The sequence below is a fragment of the Phoca vitulina genome, unplaced genomic scaffold, assembly GCF_004348235.1.
Source record: "Phoca vitulina isolate PV1807 unplaced genomic scaffold, GSC_HSeal_1.0 scaffold121, whole genome shotgun sequence".
NCBI classification, from domain to species: domain Eukaryota; kingdom Metazoa; phylum Chordata; class Mammalia; order Carnivora; family Phocidae; genus Phoca; species Phoca vitulina.
Genome location: NW_022589824.1, coordinates 843,867 through 867,579, shown reverse-complemented (window position 1 = coordinate 867,579; position 23,713 = coordinate 843,867). Strand labels below are relative to the sequence as shown.

Below are 23,713 nucleotides of genomic sequence, written 5' to 3'. Positions count from 1 at the left end.
TGTGACTGCTCCCTAAGGTGGTCAGCCCCATCCAGGCAGCTGCCCCTCGGCTCAGTGACCACTTGCTCCCAGGAGCCCAGCAGTTAGGTCTAGCGCTAGAGATGCTACCTCCTGTGGTCCTCAGTGCCCTCCACTCTCCTGGCTCCACAGAGAGCCCCTTCCATCCACCAGGGCAGAGAGGAGCCCTCCAACACCAGGAGTAGCCTGTGCTTCAGTCTCAGCCCTCACTGCACAGGCTACCAAAGGTCTGACCACCCTCCAGCCTCACCCACATGGTCACATGTGGGGCTCCACAGCCCAGGGTACGTGAGAAGCCCTTTGCATTCTGGAGTCTGTGCTGAGTAAGGCCTCCAAATTAGGCGACCCCAGTCCCACCCTGGCCAAGTGGAAACCCCATCCGAGGCCAGAGTCTTGTCCTTCAGCCTCTGGAGGTTTCTGGACCCACCGTGGTGGTGGTGGTGGCATCTGTCTTGTTCAGAGCCACACTGTGCTGTGGGCTGCAGTGCCCATCTCATCCAACCCTCACAACTACCTCTTGTCCCTATTTCACAGATGAAGACACTGAGCCTAGGAGGCATGACTCATAGAGGGCCCCACAGCACGTCACTGACGCAGCCAGGATCAGACTCATGCAAAGGCAAAACAGAAAAAAGGTATCTACAGAGGTGAGGCCTTGGCCACACCCCAACCACACTGACAGCAGTCACAGCCTGGGGGCCCCAGACGGGGGCCCCAGACCAGGGCCCAGGCTGGGCAGGCCACCAGCATCAGGGCCCTGACCCACCGAGCACCATGCTGACCTGCAGAGTCAGAGGTGGCCAGGTGTGGGAAAAGCCCAACCCCTGCAGCTGGCCTGCACAAAGTGAGTGATGCCGAATCCTGCCCCTTTGGAGGTGAAGTCCAGGCTCCAGTGTGGGGAGTGCCTCAAGAGTATGAAAGCAGAAGAGCACCATGTCTGCCCCTCACCTGGGAGCCCATATGGTGGGCAGGCAGGGCAAGGCTGGGGGACAAGTGTTGGCCTCTCTGGCCATCTGCTGACTGACACCTTCAACTGCCACGCCAGGCCCTGAGCTGCCGCCTCTGACACATCCAAGCTGAGCTTCCCTGCTCCCGGAGACACCTTGCAGCGGACCCACCGCCTTCTGTTTCTTGGACCTCAGTCTAGAGCCCAGGGGACCTACCCATCCCAGCCTGGCACCAAAACAAAGGACCAAGCTCTGAACAATGCTGAGCCATGTGAAGTGGATGATAGGAGCCCATGAGGGCTGACAGCCAGTCCAGCAGCTCGACACAGACCTGGACTCCGCGCCATTTGGTCGGCAGAGTTAGTGTTAGATGCAGCCGAAGACCTGGAGGCCAGTTCTCCGTCAGAACAGACAGGCCATAAAGACGGGGGACAGTGTGGTGGCTGGGAGCTCAGGTGAGGATGGGCTCCCGATGACATGGTTCTGCCCTCAACCTGACCCTAGCCACAGCTCCTTCTCCCCCAGAGACCAGCTAAGCTTCACAAAGAGGTGACTTGTCTGCTAAAGTAGAGGGTACCACAGGGCTGGCAGACTCCCCTAGAACTTCCCAGGGGAGCAAGACACTGAGCAGCTGGGGTCACATGGCCCCACCTGGCCCTGCTCCTGCTGGGTCTCTCTCCCTCTCTGGGCCATAATGCCACCTGAAAAGGTCTGTACCTGCCCACCACTCGGTGATGTCCTGGCTTCCTCTCTGGGTGTGTCTCTGAGTCCGTGCACCAGGCCTCCCCTCCTTGTTGGTGTCTGAGTCGACCTGCACCCACCTGGTTGCTGTTCTGTCCTTGCTCTGTCTGGCCCATAAAGTAGTGTGGCCACCCCTGGGCTCTCACTCTGCACCTCTCCACCGAGCTCACAAGCAGCAAGGATATGCGAGCGAGTGTCAGGCCACCATCTGACACAGAGTGACAGTAATCCAGACGAAGTCCTTATTTAAAAAGGCTCTTTAAGGAGTCACATGGGGGAGCTGCTCCCACAATGTCTCGACCCCAGCTGGCTGGTATAGCCCTATTCGGTCACACCCAGCCCAGGCACTGTGGATGCCTGCAGGGCCCAAAAAGGAGCCTCAGTGGCATGGCCCTGCTTTGAGGTCTCTGGGCTGAAAGAGCCAGTTCCCAAGAGCTGCGGACAATGTGGAGCAGCCCTCACTGTGACGCCATCAGTCCCTACAACCCCATCTGACTCCACCTGTGATCAGTCATCCGGGGCCCAACTTTCTTACCCTGTGAGACGTCAGGGACCCAACAGCCAGCAGCTCCAAGTGCTTGTGAGCAAGCCCACCTGAGGCCTATGCTGGCTGAGTAGGGAGCAAGTGGCTCAGGGAGGGCAAGAGCTCCCACACCACCGGGACCCAGAGAGGACACCTGGCTACCCCCATCCAGGTGGGCTGACCACACCCAACCACTTCAGGGACTTCTCACCTGCAGCGGTTGGTCTCACCCTTGAGAGGAAGCCCCTGGAGGCAAGCATCCCAAGACCACTTCCCCAGTCAGAATGGTGTCACCTCCAAGAGGGACACACTGGGGTTTCTGTGGCTCTACTCAGGCTCTGGCTGGTCTAACATGAGACAGCAGCTCTGCTCTTGCTAGGACAACTTCCTAAGGATCACAGATACATCCCCTCCCAAGTCAAAAAGGGAGGGGGCAGGAGGACCCAACGAATGTCCTCAGTGAGTCCTACTGAACACTCCACCTCGTGGGAACCACAAGGAGACAGCGCCCATTGGTGCCCAGCAACGGCCACCTCCGGAGAAGCAGATACATGCTCAAGACGCCAGAGAGACGGCACGTGGACAGACAGCAGACAAGAGGACCAGGAGGGAGAGGAGGACGGGCTGAACTCAGAGTCTGATGCCCGTGAGCAGGACTTGGGAACGTCAGGAAGCATGCCCACCGTCCCCCAGCAGCTGCCCCTGAAGCGAGTGATTTGAGGTGGGAAAGCAGTTAGGAGTGGAGGGAGGTTCGCGTGTAGCTGCCATGAAGCACAGAGGGTGTCCTAGCCGAGCAACTCACGGTGAGTTTACGCTGGAGACAGATGAGCTGCGAGATGCAGCACCTCGAGTGTGCTTTACAAAACTGCACATGCAAAAAACAGAACAAAAGAAAAGTGAGAAAACCAGAGAGGGTTCTAAGGGACACAGAACACGTTTAAGCCACGTCAGGTCAGGGCACAGGCTGCAGTATGCATCTGGGCAGGAGGCCAGGGACGCTTCCATCAGAACGGGCACCAGCTGAGACCTCGGGGTAAAAGAGAGGTTGAGAAAGAACGAGCATCCGACGGAACAGTGACACTGAAAAGAACACGGCACACCCCACCGTGGCTGGAAGACAAGAAGCTGCAATCTGGGGGCCCATCCACTACAGCTCAGCACACTCTGCCCCACGAAGGGCAGTGGGGTTGGAAAGAGCCAGCACCGTGTGTCCCTAAATTCCAAATGGCTCTCCCCTGCCACTTGGTGTCCTGCTCCCACGGGGCCATAGTGGGATGACCTCTGCATTTGCCTTGCCTTTGAGATGGGGCAAAGCCGGCTAACACAGAACACCTTACCTTTGGGCTTTACCTGAGTCCTGCTGCCTGACCACCGGCTCTGCCCTAGCCCACCTGACTCCTTGGCTCCTCAGGCTCTAAACCAGGTGCCTCCAGCTCACCATGACCCGCCCAGGGGCAAGCAGGCTACATCACCAACCCACTTCCCTCGGGTGTAACTCCAGCCATTTCCCAGTGACTTTCAGGAAGCTTTTCCAAAACCAACAGAGAAGCCAAAAATCTCTATGATCATTCCCCTTTAAGGTAGTTTCCCCCGGGGAGGACCACATGGCTTCCCAGCTCCTCTTTCTCAAAGCCAAGTCTACACACATTTGTGAGGAACTCAGAGCAACTCATCCACCTGCAGGTCCTGGATGCAAACAGGTGTGTGGGTCTGTGCAAGTGCGTGTGTGAGAAAGAGTGCAAATCAGTGTGCGACTGGGTGTGAGTGCGTATATGGTGTGTAGGAGTGTGGATGTGTGTGAACGAGTGTGAGGCTGTGAATGAGCATGTGTGTTCATGTGAACATGTGTGAGAGTCCAGTGGGTGTGATCGTGTGTGAGCATGAGTGTGTGTGACAGTGAGTGTCGGGGGGACTGAATCATGTGAGGTAAGTGAACAGTGTGGGTGAGTGTGTGTACCAGCATTCAGAAGTCCAGGTGAGGAGAAGGGTAACCGAGCACAGAGAACCAGGAGGGCCATGTCAACCTTAGCGACCCTTCCCTCCCAGGAGCCTGAAGTGGCTGTCACCTGAGGCTGCAGCCCAACTCCAAGGGACAGGGACACCCCTCTGAGGGGGCACGGAGGCTCAGTGCAGCCGCACAGAGCCCAGGGGAGCCTCTCAAACAGCAAGGACACTAAGGGCCCGTCTGCATCCAAGGCATCGCAGAGAACATCTGGACCAGTCCTCCCACTTCACAGACCACACGGCATGGCTGCACGGAGCTGGGTCAAGATGAGGGTCACTCAGGGGCCTCGCCCGCACCCCGACCCAGCAGTGGGGAAGAAGCAGGCGTTGCCCATTCACCCAGCACGACTCACGGGGAGAACAGAAACAGTTGGGAGGGTGGGGGGCAATGGACAGACAGAGGACAGACAGACACCAGCAGCTCTGAGCCTCGGCCTTTAGTGCTCAGAGGTCTCCACACAAAGAGGAGGGCAAACACCAACACACCCACCACCCACACACCTGGGAGTTCAGACCTGGTCTGAAGCGTGCAGGAGCTTCAGTGATCACATCAGACAGACTGCCATCTGACAGAGGCAGACGAGGACATGCCACAGGGTTCAAAGGCCTAAAGCTGCATCCCAGGAGAACCTGCAGGACCGATAGCTAGCCCAAGAAGGGGGGAACACAGAGGCCAGGGCCTGCACGCACCCAGGCTGACGACATGAATGAGCTGGCACCAAGCTCAGGCCCCACTGTGAGGCAGAACACCTGTGTAACCCCAGGAGCTCCACCCAGGAGAAGAGAAGCACCGAGGTGGAGATCAGGCCAACGGCTGGTGTAACATACCCTGGGCCTGGGTACACCAGTCTGTAGGCTTGTACCTACATAGCAGTGTCCCCAGATGAGGACGGGGCAGAGGAAGAACATCCAGACCTTTCCTGGTGGCCTGACATGTTCTCCATGGTTGTGCTGAGGGCCCCAGCACCTGCCTCTCTGAGGTCTCAGCCCCGATGGGAATGGACGCCCTGCCATACACCCCTAAGGCGTGGGCAGCTCTGGCAGGTATAGGGCCCATGGGACAATGCACTCACCTCCAAGAGCAGAGAAGGCAAACGCTGAACAGAAACCCACAAGGCCCATGAATAAGTCAAAGGCTCACCTGTTCCCTCTGCTAAAGCAGACCACCAGCAGTTTACAAAGTTCAGGAGAAGGGGCCATCTTCCAGGGCACCACAACCTCCTCAAAGCAAGCCCAGGACCAGGCTGACCAAGTCGTTGAATTGGCCAAACGAAACACAGACAACTGAGCACTGAGCCCCGCAGTAGCTGTCTTCGTGATGACTGCTGTGTCCTGCCTGGCTACCTGCAGGCCGCCTACATCCCTGCCTGGGCCCCCCAGGGGTCTGCGGCCTCCTCTAGCTTCTTCTCCCCCACAGAGGCCAGGGCTTCCTGGTTGGCTTAGGGGCAGGTCCTCTGCAAAGGCCCTCCTAGGAAACAGGCCATCACCCTGGGGACTGCTGGACAAGAACAGGGCTGCTGTCGTGCTCACTGACCGGCACGCCCACGCTCCCAGCAAACCCATCCACCCACTCAGCAGCACGGATGCATGTGTCATCAGATGTGCCCATGGCTGTTCCTGGGGAACAGGGAGAGGGAGGGAGGCCAGCTGGGTCCACACGGGGAATGGGAGGTATGTGGTGGGGTGGGCGTGGCACCGAAGACAAGTCAGCAGTCCCAGGCGGACTCAGCCTGGCCTAGAGAGCGAGCTCCCAACAAAAGGAGAGCTCCTCGGTGCTCTCTCACAGCCACCCTGATACTACGCCAGACGTCCTCCCTCCTTCCCATTCCTCCCTGCGCCCCCATGGGTGACCTCCCCCAGCACCCTGCAGCCTTTGGCCCTGGGCTGGGCACTCTGTCCCAACTCTGAGGGCCCTAATACTGCCAAATGTGGTTCTGCAATGTGCCTTGAGGCTCAGCTGAATCTTGGGGTGACCAGCCTCCCCACAGAAGCCTTGGCCCTGCCTTCACCTTTTGTCATTATCAAGGCTTCCCCTTGACCTCTGTCCCCGTACTGAAACCTTGAAGACATTTTGGGAAACTGCATTAAGTCTCATGGGCTGCTGAAGTACCAGCTAGAATCTTTTGGCTCACAAAATACATTCCTAAAAAGCTGAGTACAGAACAGACATATTGACACCTTACCCCTGACTCTCAGTCTTTGTCCAGCGAGGGGCCCTGGAGCCACCCAAGACTGTTGAGGAGCAAGTCAAAGCCAATCCTACCCATGATGGGAGGGCCATGCATTGCCACATCTTTCTTCGACTCGAACTGGGAGAAGCCATGGAGGCTTTTCCTGGTGAACCCACTCCTCAAAGGCTGCTCTCGGAGGGGAACCATTCCCTCACATCACAGCTCCTGTGGGCTGTGTCCTAAGGAGCCCCTGCCAATGCGTGGGATTCTGAGGAAGCCCCCAGAAGGCGTGTCCTGCTGGGAACCCAGCTGTGAGACTCCGAAGCAGCCCCCGCCACCCTGCAACCCACCCCCAAAAGCCTTACGCAGCAGCAACGGAGATGTTGGCGGCAGACATGGGACTGACTTCAGCCACTTCTTTGGCCTTTTGCAGAGCAAGCTTCTGATTGGCTGCTTCTTCCATCTCCTCTTCGTCCTGTTTGAACAGACAGAAGTGCGCAGCTAGCCTCCGCTAACGACATCAGCTCTTCCTCCCGTGGTCTCTGAGTCCTTCCTGCCCTCTGAACCTGTATGAGCACGACCCACCCATGCCCCAGCACTGTGCATCAATGCCACATGAGCTCTCTGGTAGCCTTCAGGGACCCCCCTTCTATACCTGCTGCTCAAGGCAACAGTCCCCAAGATTCTTGCCCCACTACATCTTGCCATGGGCCATCTCCCGGGGTGCTCACAGCCGGTAACTTACACCCCACTTGTGAGCTCAAGCCGCAGGGACCCAGCTGCTGCCTGCATGTTTGTCCCACAGCGTTTCCGACTTGGCACTGTCAAAATGCAAATCTGTCCCTCCTTTCCTCCGGCTTGCTGCCCCTCCACCCAGGAGAACCTGTCCCACTTGAACAGTCTCTGTCCCAGAGCTGTGAGCGAAGGCAAGGGGCAGGGCTCTGTACCCTGAGCCTAGATCCCGGCCCAGCATCACTCACAGGAATTGTCACCAGCAGTGGGTCTAGCAGGGCCACCTCCTAGCCTTTGAGCTTTTCCTACTTGGACCCATCAGGTCACGTGTGTCTACCTGTCCCCAGCTGTGACTGTGGAAAGTCCCTCCCTGTGTCCACCTGGACAGCCACTTCCAGTACCTGTGTTCCCTCTCCCACCAAGTTCCTGGGGAGGACCCCACAGCTCTCTGACACGTGTAGATATCCTGCCCTGCCCTACCTCTGGCCTCCATGGGAAGGGGAGTGGACATCTAGGCAGACCCTCTGGCCCTAACCCCATGTCACTAGGTAAATTCAACATGCTCTGCTCCTGGGATCTGGATGAAAAGCTCTGGGCTGAGCCCATGGGCCCATGGTGGGAAACTAAGGCCTCCATGTCATCCAGCTAGACTGCTGAGACCACCATTATTTCCCCAAAAACCCCAATCCCGAGCCCACCTGGCTTCCATGGAAGGTGACATTCCCAATGTGACCCAAAATGTCCTTAAATCTTCTCCTAGAGGCCCCCAAATGGCAAGAACTAAGACCCCTGTTAGGTGACTGCAGATTTCCCACCACAGTGAAGAGGTCTTCAAGCTTCAGGCCCCAGAGAGCAGGCAAAGCTCAATCTACCACAGAACAGCCCTATCAAGGTCCTTCTTCAAGCTATGGATGCCATCCTGGTTGACAGCCCTCCAGGGCAGAGGATGAGCTTCTACAAACTCCACTGAGTTTATTCCCACTTTGAAAAGACATGATGCTGTAATACACTGTGGGAACGTAAAGGAAGGACAGCCAGCCCAGGAAATGCCCCACAGCTCGACACAGCTAGGCCTCTACCTGCCCCAACTTCCAAATCAAGGGAGTTCCTAGATTAGGGCCGTTGGTGCAAAGGGGCCATTGCACAGGCTGACTGTGCATGGAGACAGGGCCCCAAGGACATCCCTTCCCTGGTGTGTCCTCACCCACGGCCCAACTTGAAGAGACAGCAAGAACCTCGAGCTCAAGCTCACCTCTGCCGCAAGACAGCTGGTGCCCAGACCACCAATGCTCCTGAGTACCCCCAGTTCATGTGGTCCCGGAAATCCTGACACCGAGAGGTGCTCGGTGGACACAGGGTCCCCCCTGCCCCAGCAGCCCAGCCAGGAGCCAGGGACAAGCACTCTCTGGCCACCTCGGGATGGCAGAGCCCGTCTCGGCCCTGGCCGACAGAGAAAAGAGCAGACCAGTGGGACTTCCAGGCCCTCCGAAGGCAGCAGCCAGAGCCAGGGAAGCCCCTATACCCACAGGCACCTCCACAGCCCAGGCCTGGGCCGGGAGAAGAGGAAGTGTCCGCAGAAGCAAAGGAAGACACACGAATAGGCCTGCCTCTACAGAGAGTAGGGTGGGGGCGGCGGGGGCCCCTGCACACAGCCGCGCCTCTGCGGACTGCAGACAACGTCCCGCACCTGCCCTCCTCAGGCAAGGCCCAAGTCAAGCTCAGCCCCAGAACAGAGATGGCGTTGAGAGTCGGGCTGGACTGCACCAGACACACACAGGGATGTGCACAGGTGTGAGCTCCAGCACACAGGCGAGAGGTGCCCACACAGGCCACATGCTCAGCCGAGAGAGCAAGCACGCAGGGCGTCTGCGGCAGGGGCCTGACCAAGCAGTAGGACCCTCCACACTAGGAGCCGGGGCTTGTCAAAGCGCAAGCCTGAGGCCGACGCAGCGGGAGAGCCAGCCGCACCGTCCGTGGCTGTGAGGCTGAAGGTGACCAGGCAGGGGGCTGTGTCATCGGGAAGGGAACCACAGGGGAGGACGTGTATAATCACGTCCCCCACCAGGCTCCAGGATGAGAGATGAATATTAGAGGCCACCCACTGGGCACGGCTGGGAGAAGAAGCCATCCTGCTGAAACACAGGCAAGCCGACAAGGAGGCGGCAGCCATTCCTCCAGGGCCCAGCCAGGCCCAGCATCTGAGGACAGAACTGCCCAGGGACTGCCCGAGCGCAACAATGCACACTCAAGACAGACCGCAGGGGCCCCCTTGCCGCCCAGGGACGGGCACAGGGAATCCCACACCTCCCTTTAGGGTCTTCACCTCCGGCATGCCTCTGGCTGAGGGGACACCTGCCGCTTCATTCAGCCACACCTCCTGATACACTTCAGGGTCCTTCACCCCTAGGCCAGTACAGCCTGCCCCCCACTGCTTAGGGCTCTCTCTGGGCTGCACCTCCTGTTCCTCAGACCTCCTCCTGCCTTTCTGGCCATTCTTTCCAGCTCTTGGCTTCTCCAGGAACTGCCCTTCCTGGCATGGCATCTCCCACGCTTCCTCTGCCCCATTCGCACACCCAAGTGGCAGCCTAACTTCTACCTGTCCAGGACATTGAGGAGGCTCCCCCGGAGAGTGGTCACATGAGTCCTAACGCTGGACTGGCCCTCTTCATGGCTCTCTGGGCTCACGCCGAGTGACACAGGCTGCCGCCCCCCACCCCTCTCTGCTCCTCCTGGGCTGCAGGTGGTGTCCCTACGCACGTACCTTGGTCAGCTCCTGAGCATTGGCGAGGTTGTCCACGGCGATGGCCAGGAAGACATTCAGCAGAGTGTCTGGTTGGCTCCAGCTAAGGAAGGGAACCCTTCTGCCCCCACCCCCAGTCTCCCACAGTCATACCCCAGCTCCCCCATGGAGAATTGGGCTCTGTCTCCCCAGAGCCTGACTAGCCTTCAGCCTCCTTCCCTTGGTGGCCACATGCCCCTCCAGTCCCCTGGCTCCTCTGGCCCCTGTCACCCCCAGACACAGCCTAGCCCAGCTGCCAGGGCTGCCACCTCCAATCTCTCCAGATCAGGCCACTGACCTGAGTCACTCCAATTCTCCTGGGGCCGGAGCCACCTCTTCCCACAAGCTCCCCTCCTGTGCACGTCAGAACAGCACCTCCCAGAACCATCGCCTCCCTGCACCCCGTGTCAGGCCTCAGCTCCGCAGACCCAGGCCCTCCCCAGTCACCTCATTCCTTGGCTCTGCTGACTTTTGGAGCCAGGCAACCCTGTGTCGTGGGATGTTGAGCAGCATGCCTGGCCTCTGCCCAGCACCTGGTTGCGGCAGCACCTTCTCCTCAAGGCAACCAAACTGTCTCAGACATTGCCGATGTCCTCTGGGGGCAAAGTCACCCCAGGCAGAGCCCTAGAACTGAGCTCCTTAGCCACAGGCCTGGGGATTCACCCCCCTAACCCCAACCTGGCCGTTGTTCCTGCCAGGGCAAGGCTTGCGTAGCCTCTAGCTTTGCATGAGGCCAACAGTGATGACTGCTGCTGGTCAGGACCCAGTCTGGCAGGCAGATGCCCCCGAGACTCAAGGGGACCCACGTGCCAGGGTGCCGCCTCATAGGCAAGGCTGCTCGGGACTCCAGCAGAGCCCAGAGGACAGACACTGAGGCTGGGGGCCACTTCCCTGCACTAACCACAGCCACGAGCACCCTCAGAGGCCTTCCCACACCTGGAGCTCAGGGCCCAGCCAGAGAGGGGCACAGAGGCAGAGGGAACGATTCCCACTGGCTAGCACGAGGCCTGACCACTGACACACCTGGCCTGACAGTGCAGGGTCAGAAAGATGTGATGAGCTTCAGGCCGCTGCTCAGTCTCGGGGCGGGGGGGTGGGGTGGCACCCTGGACTCTGGAGAGCAGTTATTCCCCACCCTTAGCCCCATCATCTGAGGTCAACACTGCAGGCCCCTTCCCTCTCCGACAACCTTGGCTGCCACTTCCGGGTTTCCGGTCAGCCAGCCCCCAGGTCCCACCTGCCTGCTAAACAGTGAACAAACACTGCCCCTCTGAGCCCCTGACTCCTCCTTGCTGGGCCTCCTGCTCAGCCCCCACAGAGACGGGGCTCCCTGCCCCGGGGTCCAGGCCCTGAACTACACAGGGTGGACAGATGGTGCAGGCCCTCTGGGGCGAATGCAGGCAAAGAGAATGAGGTCTGCAGGGTCACAGGTCACAGACTGGCATGAGAGCCTGCAAGGCAGGGGCAAGGAGGGGCAAACAGGGTCACATGTCCAGGTGTGCGTGCAGGGAAATACAGCCGAGCCGGTAGGTCAGTCTGGGAGAAGGCCACTCACGGATCTTTCTCCGGGCTCTGCGGGCTATTTACTGCAGCAGATCTCAAAGTGGGGGTCCCCAGGCCACAGCACCAGCACTCCCAGGGGAGCATGTTAGCATCACATTTGTGGGCTGGAACCTGAGCGTTAACCACCCCTGGGAGACTCTGATGTACAGAAGAGTTTGAGAACCCAAGTGCCCCTGCTTATCCTGAATTTCCCCCCTGAGCAGTGGGGCCACATTCACACCTCACCTCTCCTGGCCCTCAACACTGCCCCCATCATGAGCCCTGCAGCCTCCTCTTCCCAGGTGGCTGCCTAAGGCAGAGCTGCCACCAAGCTGCTGGGCTTTCCCGGACCCCAGGCCCACCCTCCCATCCTGAGGTCCTGAAACACGAGCCCAACAGCCACCCACCACAGGAAACCTTCTTCATATTTCTCCACAGGTATGATATTTTCAGCAGGGAACAGTTTTTTAAAAGCCCAGGGCCAAAATTTAATTACTGAATTAAAGTGGGCAAACAAACAAAACCAAACCCACTGCCATCAGTGTTCAAAGCCCACGTCTTCCCATAGCAACCCTCCTGAGCCTGCCACTGACCATACCATCTCCCTCTGAGTACCGTACATGCAGCTCATGCTTCCATCAACCTCAGCCCCCACAGCCTCCGGAACCCCCAAGCTCAGGCTGCCTGGAGAATATTCACCATCTAGACTTAAACCAGCTCCCCTGAGGGAAGAGCTACATCGTTCACACTTGATGAGAAGGTACCTCTCATATTTGTGGCCAACAACCCCCCCCCCAAGTCCTCCTGGGGGAAGAGGGAGAGGCAGGCCCAGACCAAGCACTAACCACACTGCATCCCAGCCCCAAAGAAGGATACAATTTCCAAACAGCGTCAGGACAATGAAGTAAAAGGAGGAGAACATGCCTTTGCTGACTCCACCTTGCGACTCGATCCCGTGATACATCACTGCATTCCAATCCTCTCCTGTTAGGATCTGTGGAGGGACAGCACCACAGGCATGCCTGCATGGCCACCTTCACCCACATGCACATGCATGTGCACGCTCAGGGTCAAGACATGGCTGCATCCCAAGAACCCACGGGCACATGTGCACAGACACACAGGTTTCCAGATGATGGTGCTTCTGGAGGTCAAGGTGGCCCACGGTCCTCCAGAAAAACTTCCAGAAAGACATGGCTGCTGAGCTGGGTCCGGCCTCGAAAGATGAATATGCTCTAGCTTTTCGGCCAAAAATGGAAGGGAGCACCAGGCCGAAGGAAAAGGTGAGCAAAGGCAAGGAGGAGAACTGTAGCAATGAGCTGGGGAGATGAGGCCGGGCTGGGGAGGCAGAGCTCCCCACTCCCAGAGCCGCCTGGGCCATGATGTCACAGTTAGGCGACCGTGGGTCCAGCAAAGAGGGCGGCTAAATGCAGTCCTTGCCCCATTAGGAAACATGTCTCTCTTTGCTACTGTATTTTTGGAAAAGTACAAGAGGAGAACATAACAGACATTCACGTGTCCACCAATCAAAATGGACACGGCTCACATTTGTCCCGTTTGCATCAGGTCCCACTGCCCGTGATCACTCCCAACAGACGACCCCAATCACAAACCTGGTGAGGAACCATGTCAGTAGAGTTCCACTCACACGACACACATGTATCTATAAACAAAATACACCACGCATGTTTTAAACACTCACAGGAAGGTATCAAACGACACACACCGTTCTTCAGCTTGCTGTCCTCACTCAGTATCGTATCTTTGAAGTTTATCCACACGAGGCACACAAATCCACCTACTCCTGTCCCCCACCGAACACTAAACCTTCAGGCCAACAACCCACACGCCTCTTGACTGGCAGCTTCCTTCTTTCCAGGATTTTGCTACCGAGTCTCACTGCACTCGTGGAAGGTCTGCCCACAGCTGGGACGGCCAGGCAGCAGGCCGTGCGCACCTCTGACTTTACAAGGGGTTTCCGAAGCACTCGCCCTAGGCTACACCTGTGGTGGGCCCTGCTCCGGGCTGAGGAGTGAGAGGGCCAGCTGGTCAGGTGTCGTCCTCTGGGGCCTCTTCGACCGTCTCACATCCCGGACGCCTCACCTCCCTCCCACTGACTGAGACTTCCCGTGTGTTCCGTGTGTTCTTGCTCATTCTTGCCCTCTGTCTGCAGAACTACTGGAAATGCTCGCAGCTGGCCTCTGTTTTATGACAAAGTGCCCTGCATCTAAGAAATTCCTCTCCATTCAAAGGCAATAAAAATATTCTTCTGTATTTTCTTCAAACCATTTTAAAGTCTGGTTTTTCACAGTTAGGTTTGGAATCCAACTGGAGTTTGTGGTTACTGTTCTGTGTACACTCGGGGATGAAGATCAACCTTTCTCCCAGTGGACAGCCGAGTCTCACAGACCTACTTTTTAAAATACTCTGTGCCCATCCTCCTCCTACGGCCAGCTTCCTACCTAGTCTGGCCACATTTCTGGCTTCTCTGGTCTCCTCTTCATACCTCACAATCCTCCTGCTTCGTAAAAACTCCTGACACGTGGTGAGGCAGACCCCTCCTTCCTGAATCGTCTTGACAGTTCTTGGACGTTGACTCTTCCACATTATGAATATGCTGAATTCCAAGAGACTAAATTAGGAGAGCAGATGTCTTTGCCACTCCCCATTATAAATATACCCCCTGTGTACCCAGATCTGTGGGTCCTTTGACAACAAGTCCTGATTTCACCCATAAAAGTCTTGCATGCTGTTTGTAGATCTCTGGGTGCCTCATAGCTTTTGCTGCCTCTGGAATGAAATATTTCATTTTAATTGAATTTTCTAATTGAATGGTTAGGTCATAGGAAAGCTACATTTCTGTATGTTGATCTTGTGTTCAGCAGCACAAGTGAATTTTATGCACTTGGTAGGACTCCCCTTATACCTGCCAGGCCCAGGGCAGGAAAAGAGCTCTACAGATCCCTTGTCTTTAATGGTTAGAAAGCTATCCAGGTTTTTAATTTCTTCTTGAGCTAATTTATGTGTTTGAGGTTTTCCTATAACAGTGCGTTTTCATCTTAGTTTTCAAATCTCTGGCCATAATATTCTTGGGGATTTAAAACGATCTCTCCCTTCATGCAGGTAGGCCTCCCTTCCAGGCTATACTTTTCTTCTGCGCCTTTTCTCTCGGCCAGTCTTGCCACGATGCTGTCTACTGTCTGAGTCTTCCTGAGAGCAAGCTTTATATGATTTTGTTGTCTTGCTGTTTTAGTTTTGTGTCACTAATGTCTGCTTATTAACCGTTTTTTCCTGCTTTCAATTTTTCTTTGGTTTACCTGTTCTCTTCTCTAGGTTTTTAAGATGAGTACATCACTAGTTTATTTCCAGTCTTTCTTTTATTTTCATGACTGCATTTGAGATTATAAATTTTCCTCCAAGTATTGTTTCCCATCATTCCATAAGTTTTGATGTCATTGTTCACTTTTAAGTATTTTGTAAGGTCCGTTGTGATGTCTTCTTTAGCTCAGTCCTTCAGCTTTCAAATCTGGGGAAGGTTTTAAATAACTTTTTACACATGGTTTGTTTATTTATATTACATCAAGAATGTGCTCTGTAGGATGACAATTCTCCAAGATTCGTAGGAATTTCCTGGGTGACTTAACAAGTGGTCAGTTTCTGTGAATGTCCTATGTGTCCCAAACGATGACTGTTTTGTTTGCTGTCGGCTGGGTGCAGAGTTCCATAGACCTCAGCCTCATCCTATGGGTTGATAGAAATGTATTACAAACCTCTTGTAAGATGTGGACTTCCACGTGTTTCTATCAGTTGCTGCTCAGTATATTTTTAGGTCATGTTGTTAGGTCATGCAGGTTCATGATTGCTGCCTTCTTTTTGTTGTTCTGCAATGCACTTCTTTATTTTTACTAAAGCTTTTTTCCCTTAACTTGAATTTTGGCTGATGTTATTATTATACCAGCTTTCTTTTTGATGATTTCTACTTAGTTTATCTTTTTGTATCCTTTGCTTTTTTAATTATGCACTATTTCAAACATTCAGAAAGGAAAGATGAATAATTTTTAACAAACCTCCATGTACCCACTACCTGGCTTGAGAACTAAAGCATTCAAAGGGAGGTGGCGCCCCTAGAGCTCCTCCAGCCCACCTCCCAGCAGCACAGCACCCTGAATCTGGTGTTTCTCATTCCCATGTAAGCTTTTCTACTTTAACTGCATGGATGCCATAAACAACACTGTTTTGCATGTTTTCATCCTTATTTAAATAGTATCATATGTTGTGCATTATTCTGAATCTTACTTTTTTTTTCTTTTTTGCTTAATATTATATTTGTGAGATTCATCCACGTTAACACATTTAATTCTAGGTCATCCATGTTCCTGCTGTACAGATAATGCAACACACTTTTCTTACCCATTCTTGTGACGATGGACATTTTTGGTGACTCCCAGTTTTTTGCTATTATAAGTGACGCTGCTGTGATGCATCTCCTTGTGCAGTTGGGCAGAAGACTTTCCTGAGCACAGACCCACAACAGGAACCACTCCTATGCAAGTTCCAGGTATTAGGTTTCGTGACGTTACTACCCACAGCGGTTCTACCAACCCACCAACAGCATAAAAGAATCTTCATTTCTCCACATCTCCTCTATAACTTGATATTAGATTTCTTAACTTCTGCTAAATTGACAGGTGGAGAGGTTGTCTCATGCTGGGTTTAATTTGCATCTCTAGCAACATTGGTAATTGTTCTTACCGGTTTATTTGTCAGCCCAACTTCCTCTCCTATGAGATGCTTGTTTACACTCTGCCTTTCCCTATGATATTATTTGTCTTTCTCTTTGATTTGTGGAAGTTCTTGATATGTCTTGGACACTTGAGTGGTTATTCTAATACTGTGGAAATGTCTTCTCCAAGTTCATGACTTTTTTTCAACCTTTTCGTGGTGTCTTTTGATGCACAGTAATTTCTATTTTAACAGTCAAATTTGCCAATATTTTCCTTTATGATCTGTGCTTCTTATATCTTAAGAAGGACTTCCCCACCTTGAGTTAGTACCATTACCCTCCTGTACCTCCCCCTAAAATTTCAGATTTGCTCTTCACATTTAGGTCTTAATCTATCCAAACTGATTTCAAATATGGAACAAAGTAGGAACCCAATTTCATGTTTTGCTCTATGGATAACCAAATTGTCCCATACCATCTGCAATCACAACACTTGAGTTTTCTGTGTATACAAATATTTTAGCTGTGAATATTCTTTCTTCCTTATCAATCCTGAGAAATTGTGTTTCATATTTTCTTGTCCTACTGCAGACCACAGACACCAGCATAATCTGCTAATAGTTTTTACTTGAAAGGAGTGTTGGGTTTTATCATGTGATCTTATATTTTTAGAAAAAATGTATTATGCACATTTTCAGACATACATAGAGTGTACTGAATCCCCATGTTCTCATCACCCAGCTTCCACAGTGAACAAATCTCCCGATCTTGTTTCTCCTGTCCTCTCACTCTGTGCCATGGTCTTGCTGGAGTCACATGTTTTTTCTGATCACACGGTTTTTTCCTTCCTTAATTGGCTAAGATGATGAATTACATTAATAGGCTTTCCAATGTTAAGTCATCTTGCATTTCTAGGATAAAGTCAAGTTGATCATGAAGATGATTTGTTAATTTACAAGCATATCCAATTTGATTAGATATTACTTCCCTTCTGTCTCTGCGTTTGTGATCATGACCTAAGACCCCCACTGACCCCCCTTCTTATTCACATGAATGTTAACCTTATCTTTTCAGGAAGAGCTCAGTCACTGACTCCCACCTGTGTAGGTAGGCCGTGCAGTGTGGGGCAGTTCCCTCTGCCTCATTCTAATATGAAAGTCTCCTTCCACGGGGGGAGCACAAACCCCATTAGCATGACATATGAACGATGCATGTATAGACATGTTTCCTGAGTGTGCATGCGTGACCTTATGCCCACCTCTATATGCACTGACAAAGCTCCCCTTTCTGAATATTCATCTGAGCCCTAAATCAAAGGAACCCACTCATCCCCACATGGGGAGTCATGGCTTCGGAAGTTATTCCCGGTGATCTCTTTATTTACTGCAAATAAAAGCTTCCTTTGTGCAACAACCCACCTCCCGCTGTAGTCTCTTCCTGTGAGTCACCAAGCAGTGGACTCACATTAGTTCAGTTATGGTGTTTTATCAAGGTTATTCTAGTCTCTTAAAGCCAGCTGGGTACCTTCCTTTTTGTCTTCTCTGGAGTCATCTGCATAAAATTGGAATAACGTCTTTCTTAAATTTTAGTAGAATTCACTCATAAAATTACCAGAACATGGTGGGTTGGGTAGGCAGATTTTTAATCATTCAATTTCTGAAATAGTTCAGGTCTTTAATTTCTTCTTGGGTTAGTGTAATGTTATTTATTTATTTTTTTTTTCTAAATCATTGGCTTTGCTAAATGTATAAACGTCTGTGGTGCTTTCAGCAATCAGGGGTTGGTAGCTCTCCGTATCTGCATTTGAACGTGTCCAGTTCCCCCTTAAGCTTGAACCTCAGCTCTCTGGATCGGCATTCTGGGGTCATGGGGGCTCTCCCCCAGGATTTCAAAGTTCCTTCCCCAACCCTTGCCGTCAGACTGTCATTCTTCTGTGGGGAATCTCTCTCTTTATCACAACACATCCAGGTTTGACATTACTCTTGCTTGGCCCTCCGAGTGCACGCCCTCTAAGACTCGCCCGGGACAGTGCTGGGCTTCACCCCCAAGTTCCCCCACATCTTCCAGCTCACCCATCCTTTCTTAGGTCATGTCCACGGTATATTTAGCCCTTTACTTTTCTATTTAAAGAGCACTATTTTTCATTCCTGGGATTTCTACTTAGTTCTTTTTCATATTAACCTATTCTTGGTTCTCAGGTATTTTCTTCCATAATTCTGTGTTTGTGTTACAAGTTCTTCCTCAAACACTGGGTAGATCTCAAGCACATGTGATGCAAAGTCACCTGCATTGTTCTCTTATTCCCATTTCTTCTGGAGTGAGCTCACCTTCCGACTGCACATGTTGCCCGCCCTCTTCGGTGGGATCAGCTTCACCATGGTTCAGTCTGCCTGCTCACCATGAGCAGACCTGATGTTGTTTTCTTCTTGGTCACACACTCTCCTTACCCCTTCCAGCCCCGTTCAGAAGCAAGAGTGAGCTCCCATCCTGGGATCTCAGGCCCCGGCCCAGCACCATCCATGGAATGTGCAAGCCTGGCCTGGCCAGCCATCTGCCCCTGCGAACTTCTCGGCCTCCTCCAGCCATAGTCACCCTCTCCCAGCTCTGCTCCTCTGCTCCTCAAAGGGCCACACACCTTCCCCAGCAACAAATCAGGCAGGCCACACATGGATGCTTCTGATGCCCAGCCCGCCTGCCTTGCCCGGACCACATCCCAGGTGCCCCGGCCTCTGCATCTCTCCTTACTGTTCCATTTCCGGCCCACAGTTTGTTTTCTGCTTGGCTGGATCCTTTTAATTTCTAGATGTATTTATTCTCTTACTGCCATGTTCCAGAGCAGAGGGGGGTCTGAGGTCCAAACCAGAGCATCATCTGACCAGAAGAACCCATCTTTTCCCTCTAACTTTGACTTCCTCTTCCCCTCTGTCCCACACCACCACCATTAACCAACCACATTCCACTCCTTTCCTGCAACAGACAGAACAAAGCAGAGCTCTGTCGATCATGTCACCTCCCTGCTTTGGCGAAGCCTGTGGGCCTGGCTCTGAAGGCCCATCCAACTTGACCTCTGCCAGCCCCAATCCTTCTGCCACAAACCCTATGCCTTTGCTGCCCTGACTCCACTCACCTTCCTACTGCGGCGTTTGGAACACATTCCCGCCGATTCCCCTTGCCTGACTTTCAAGGTCCCACAGGGCAGCCCTAGTGCCCCACAGCAGGAAGGAGCTCCTTCCCATCACTGGACAGATCACACTGCACAGGAAAGGTCATGGCTGCCCTCCGCTAGAGGCCCCAGCTTGGAGACCAAGGGCAGCCCCAGAGGCCAGGGGCTAAGCTGAGCCTGTTGGACTTCCCTAAGAGTCATCCTGGGCGAAACAACCACCACCCAACCTGCTCAACAGCAAGCATGGCAGCCAAGGAGGCTTCATAAGAGAAACACTCGGCACTACCCTATCGGTGAGGCCAGTCATGGGGGCATCGGGGTGCCGGTGCTACAGCCCTGCAAGGGGGCCAGTCGCTCAACCAAGAGAGTCTTCAAATGGGAACCCCTCCGAGAGGGCAGAGATCGCCTGAGTGACAAGGTTTGCATCACAGAGGACTCAGCTTCCCCAGGAGCTGTGGCAGGCGTGATCTCCAGACACAAAAGAGAACTGAAGGACCCCTGGGCCTGACAAACAGGAGGGAGAAGCATGGATAGCACTTTGTTGTCTTATTCTCAAAGGGTAAGACAGCTGTGACTCCAGGTCCTAGGGGCTGGGAGAGAAGGTGGCGGCTTGAAGCCCAGTGGCCACAGGACCGTTGAACCCCCAGGGAACTCATGCTTCTTGGGACCCGGTTTCCCTCCAGACCCAGGCTCTAGACTTGGTGAGAGTCCCACGGACTGGAGACCTCCCCATGCTCATCTCCTACTTGTTCTCTCCTGTTTTCTGGAAAGTTCTGTCTGAAATGGTGGCTGTGTGGCTGTGCAGATGCTGACAGGGAAGGCTGCCTTCCCCATACCTGGAGAGCTGAGCAGGCCAGGAGTGTGCCAAGAGCCAGGAGCCTTACCTGGAAGACAGTGAGAATGGCCGCAGGGAAAGTGTCAAAGTTCGTTGTCGGGGTCTCATCCTTAAAGTTGAACCTGAGGAAAACAAGAAGTCTTGGGAGGAGGCCGTCCCACCAGAAGCCAGGGGATCTGGCACCTCAGCTTGCAACACTGTCCCAGGCTGTGGGTGGGCTGTGTGCTCGGCGCCATTGTCCCCCTGGGGGACCTCCAGGCGGCAGACAGGTGGAGGGGGCCTGAGCAGTACATCTGTTCTGAGATCTGCCTCCCCAGTGGGGCCCTCAGCCTCATACGACCCCCTCCAGGGCCCACTTACTGTCCCCCGAACAGCTGCATGCCCAGCAGAGCGAAGACCACGATGAACAGGAACAGCAGGAAGAGGAGGCTGATGATGGACTTCATGGAGTTGAGCAGAGACACCACCAGGTTCCGCAGGGAGCTCCAGTACCTGTCGGGGCAGGTGGGGTGTGTCCACGCCCAGCTGCGCCCACGCGGAGGCGCCTGCCCGCATGCAGATGCCACACTCCAGGGCTCTCCCAGTCACACCTGTGGTTTCCGAGGCCTTCTAAACCCCACAGGCCCCACACCTGGAGGCCAGAGCTCTTCTCCAGAGAGTTCCAGATCCCCCACTGGGGGTTCCGGGGGGGCGGCAGAGATCCTCTGTCCATTGCTGGACTCACCCTCACCTCCTGAGCCTGCCCCTGTCACTCTGCCTGGCAGAATGGCGCCCGATCCCTCTCCACCCCTCAACACCCAAGCAGCTTCCAGGCATCTCTGCTCAGACCACGAGTAGAGAAGGAGCTGGAGCAGAACATAATCAGCCCCACTGGCCTGCATCGAGCCGGTCCTCAGTGCTGTGAGGCGTGATGTATAACCCGCTGTGAATGCCCCTCTCAGCAAGGGCCCAGGACACAGCGTGGATTGGGGGCGGCAACGCTGCGAGACCATTTCCCTGGCATCCGACGATGCCCACCCCTCCGTCACACTCTTCAAACGCTCCTGGAGGTCAGAGACCATGTCTCTGGGCATGTCTCATGCAACTGGACCCAATGGCACACGGGTCCCCCTAAAGTCCGTGGTGGCCTGGCTGTTGAGAGCTCACTCACGGGGTGACTGGGGGTCCAACCCCATGTCCACGTCTGGAGAGCTCCTCCCCAGAAGAGGCCGGGGCATGTGGCTTTCCCTCCAGCCACCTCGAGACATACTACACACCTCTGTGTCTCCATCACCGTGGACAGGTGGGAGTGGCAGGACAGACAGCAGTCACTGAGCATCCCTGGCCCTGTCCTCCCAAGGGCCAATGGCACAGAGGCTCACCTATCTTCCATGGATTCTCTTACAAGGCACTTGAGGGTTCATGGAAGATGGGCTGGAAAACTCTGGAAAAGCCAGCCCTCCTCAGGACAGGGGTGGCCTGGCTTCTGGAAGGAAGCAGAGCCTCTAAAACACCAGGCCCCACAACCAAGGTGAAGGCAGGTCTTGCAGTCACCTCCCGGAGCGAGGTACTAGCACAGCGTGGGGAAGCAACAGAGGACTGGCCGCATGCCGCACGCGACACCCAGCAGTGTTTGTGGACGCAGCTGGACCAGGCTCTCGCCCACACTCTCCTGCAGTGACACCATCATGTCCTCAAATGGTCTCAGGTTTGGACTTACAACAGATTGGAGAAGACCAAAAGAACTCCCATCTACCCTGGGGAGATCAGTGGGGTGCTGAAAGGTCACTGGAGGGGTGACCTGGAGCCCAGGGCCTCCTGCACAGGCTCACTGTTGACAGTTCTGCTCCTTGGGTCCTGCAGCTGTCATGGTCCAGGCTGCTGGGGAGAACTGCATGGAAATCCACGCTGGAGCCTGTGTGGGCTACATACTCATGCAACAGGAGTCCAAAATTCAGGGTAGGCGAGGTCCCTGCTGCGGTGTGTGTGCGGCCACAGCTAAGACCAGCTGAGAACAGAGCAGGCTTTGCTGTGGGTGAGACAGCTATGGGTGAGGCGCACCCCCTCTTCCCACCACTAGAACCGGGCAGAGAGGACCAGCACTCGCTCAGTAACTGCATCACACCTCCACCCTGGGCCTCAGCCCCCTCGTAGACAAAATGGTGCAAATGGCTTCCAGGGTTATGTAAAGAACCAACTGGAATAGAGAGAAGACAAAGACCTGTCACTGCCCTCTTGCCACAGCTTAAACGGGGCAGCGTCAGGCAGAGGGTGGAGAAAGCGGGCCTGGGAATGGGAGCCACGGAGGAACCATGCCGGCTCAGGTCAGGTCAGAGTCAGTGAGGCCTCCCTCCCTTCCTGGGGGTGGGGCTGCAGGGGAGGTGGGAGGACTTGGGGGTGCGATGATAAAAAAAACTTCCATCTGATAACTTCTTTTTTCTCTGTTAACCATGAAGCAAAGTAACCCTTTGAAAGTTGAAAGATGGGACTGCTGGTTTCAAAGGAGGGCACAGTATGAAACTGCAAGAAGCAAGCTAACTAGAGAACCAGGAATCCTGCCGGCAACATTGGGGCCAATCGGGAACAACCCTGAGGATAGATACGGCCCCCAGGGCCGAGACAGTCATGCTGGGCAGGTGCTTTATAACTGTCTTTTGTATTTAAACCAATTATAAGCACAAAAAGAGATTCCAGACATCTGAGTTCAAGGCCATCACCATGAATTCCTGGGAAGAAGCACGCTGTGTAGGCCAGTCTCAGATGTGACCAGCATTCCCCCTCTCCCCTTCACCCGGGAGCACATAGGTAACATACTTTGTGACTTTGAAGATCCTCAGCAGCCGGAGTGCCCGCAGCACACTGATCCCGAAGGAGGTTCCCGGCTTGATGGCAGCCCAGACCACTTCGAAGATGCTCCCCACAATGACCTGCACGGGACAGAGGGTCAGCCTCAGGTACCTGCCACTCATCCCACACCTGCACCTCTGCATGCAGCATCTCTGGGTCACACCGTAAGCATCCACAACACACGGTACCCGCCTCACACTGAGCTCCTGCAGCCTTCGGGGAGCACACACCAGTCCCCAACGTGCCCACCCTGGATGCACCACGGGGACACAGGATGTGGAGCGAGGGTAGGCCTACTGGTTTCCTGACTGGCCAACTGCAAATCAGATCAGCTTAGCATCAACGTTCTCCCACAGCACTGAGAAACCGGTGAATGTGCCACAAGGCCCTGGCCAGGACTGGAGACCCCGTAGCGTTTAATGCTGGTCCATTAACTGCACATCTGCTCTGGCAGGTCACCCCAAATGCACAGCCATCCTCTGCGTGTCTCTCCATGCTGAACACAGACGTATCGCGGAGAGACCACCTGACGTCCTGCGACGTCCAGACAGCCGAACAGCTGCACCCCGGTACATCCCAGGCGGCACAACACATGGGACAAGCTTGCTGCCACCTGTCGTTGGTGACCCTGAGCACCTCCACCAATTTTCCACAGCATGCACACAGCACCCGGATGTTTGTCTGGGGCTGGAGCTCATAGTTTCCTAAA

General features: G+C 54.4%; 1 protein-coding gene across 9 annotated transcripts in view; it reads right to left on the bottom strand.

The window, feature by feature from the left end:
* CACNA1B (calcium voltage-gated channel subunit alpha1 B) overlaps window positions 1-23,713 on the bottom strand; it is a 186,446-nt gene that overhangs the window by 91,971 nt on the left and 70,762 nt on the right. For 7 of the 9 annotated variants that reach the window (XM_032398851.1, XM_032398850.1, XM_032398854.1 and 4 more), the window contains exons 13-18: window positions 22,972-23,084; window positions 20,539-20,670; window positions 20,228-20,300; window positions 12,334-12,451; window positions 9,898-9,965; window positions 6,770-6,879 (exon numbers count right to left, since the gene is read on the bottom strand). In XM_032398851.1, coding sequence (XP_032254742.1) covers window positions 6,770-6,879; window positions 9,898-9,965; window positions 12,334-12,451; window positions 20,228-20,300; window positions 20,539-20,670; window positions 22,972-23,084 — 614 coding nt within the window. Of the gene's footprint in view, window positions 1-3,031; window positions 3,095-6,769; window positions 6,880-9,897; window positions 9,966-12,333; window positions 12,452-20,227; window positions 20,301-20,538; window positions 20,671-22,971; window positions 23,085-23,713 lie in introns of all 9 variants that reach the window. The other 2 variants (XM_032398848.1, XM_032398849.1) reach the window with 1 other exon arrangement.